The following is a 1449-nucleotide window of genomic DNA, read 5'->3' as shown; positions in this document are numbered from 1 at the left end:
GGGCACCAAACACACTTACACTGTCACACTCACCCTTGGCTCTGGCTGTAATAGCCTTCGTAGCCTTCATAACTCTGTTCTGCGTATGTATCATCATATCCCTTTAAAAAAAAAAAGAAATACAAGGTCAGAATTGTAGACAATAGGGAAAATAATTACATCCCATACCAGTTTCCCAGGTATAACAGCTTTCTGGATTATTAGTAACAGGCCTCTGGATTAACAGGACATGAAACTTTCCCCCAACATATTAACACTCACTATGAAACAGTCACGAGAGAAAAGGTTACTAAACACACAAGTAAAAAGCAAGTATGACAGCCCACAGAGCAAGTGTGCCCGAGGAACTACAGACCTGAGCTTCCTGTGTTAGTAGATGACCCCTTAGGAAAACATAATTAAGGTACAGCTTACTTTCCAGTTATCTACACTAAGCAGTAAACCAAGTCTAAAATGGAAAAATCTCACGAGTTCAATCTCATTCGCTGTACAAAAAGGTAGATTCTAAATCTTAGAGGTATCCCTCTCCCTCACCTACATAAGGGGTCAAAACCCTGTCATTTAACTTTCTTGGGAAAACTTCCAGGTATTGGAAAATGGTACACTGTTCAAAATATTCTTACATATTCTTCATATGTTTCTGGCGCAGGAGGTGGAGGCAAAGGTATTCTCTGGATGCCTGCAGTCCGTGCTCTTGGTGCTGGAGCCCCCCTCACTGTAGGTGGGGGTGGCACTCCTCTAGTCACAGTGGCACCTCTGGTAATGGCGCCTCTCACTGGGGTTCCACGCACCAAAGCCCCCCGAGGTGGTCCAACACCACGGCCCCTATAAAAAGAAAATGTATTTTAAGTGAAACTTCCAATAGGGTACTTTTATGTTTACATTTGTTTGCAAATTCTGGAGCTAAACATTTTACAAGGTCTTGATCAGATTAATACTGGAAAGTGAAGGTGGGTAAGGGGCCCATGCGGGGCGGTGCTCAGCTATCAGTGTGCCCCAGCCAGATTTGCACAGTCGAAATATTCCACAAATGTCAACCACAAAAAGTAAAATTCTGAAGTCAGACTGCTAAAAAGGTTAGGACTGTTTGAAGTTTAAAAAACCAAAAGTTTCAGCAAGACTATAGTGCTTGACTATGATCAAAGTTTGTAAGATCCAGAATTTCCCCCTGCCACCACCCAGGTACTAAACCCAGTTCTGCTCCTCAACTGCATATCCCCAGCCCTTTTTATAATTTTTTGAGACAGGGTCTCTCACTGAGTTCCTGGGTTGATCTCAAACTCATGTTCCTCCTGCCTCAGTGTTCCAAGAAGCTGAGATTACAGATGGGGCAACCCAGCCCAGCTAGAAGTAATTTTTTTTGGCAGGGTGGGGGTGGGGTGGGTGGTGGTGCTAGGAATTTACCCCATTTTTTTTTTTTTTTTTTTTTTTTTTTTGGCAGAACCGGGG

The 1449-nt window shown here is 43.3% G+C and overlaps 1 protein-coding gene across 1 annotated transcript in view; it reads right to left on the bottom strand.

Moving 5' to 3' along the window:
* The window catches only part of Khdrbs1 (KH RNA binding domain containing, signal transduction associated 1), a 37360-nt gene that overhangs the window by 6774 nt on the left and 29137 nt on the right, over positions 1-1449 (bottom strand). The window contains exons 4-5 of the mRNA XM_004642974.2: positions 624-825; positions 34-101 (exon numbers count right to left, since the gene is read on the bottom strand). Coding sequence (XP_004643031.1) covers positions 34-101; positions 624-825 — 270 coding nt within the window. The remainder of the gene's footprint in view (positions 1-33; positions 102-623; positions 826-1449) is intronic.

Source organism: Octodon degus, unplaced genomic scaffold (assembly GCF_000260255.1).
Source record: "Octodon degus isolate 3935 unplaced genomic scaffold, OctDeg1.0 scaffold00163, whole genome shotgun sequence".
Classification (NCBI taxonomy): Eukaryota; Metazoa; Chordata; class Mammalia; order Rodentia; family Octodontidae; genus Octodon; species Octodon degus.
This window is presented reverse-complemented; position numbering and strand designations above follow the sequence as displayed.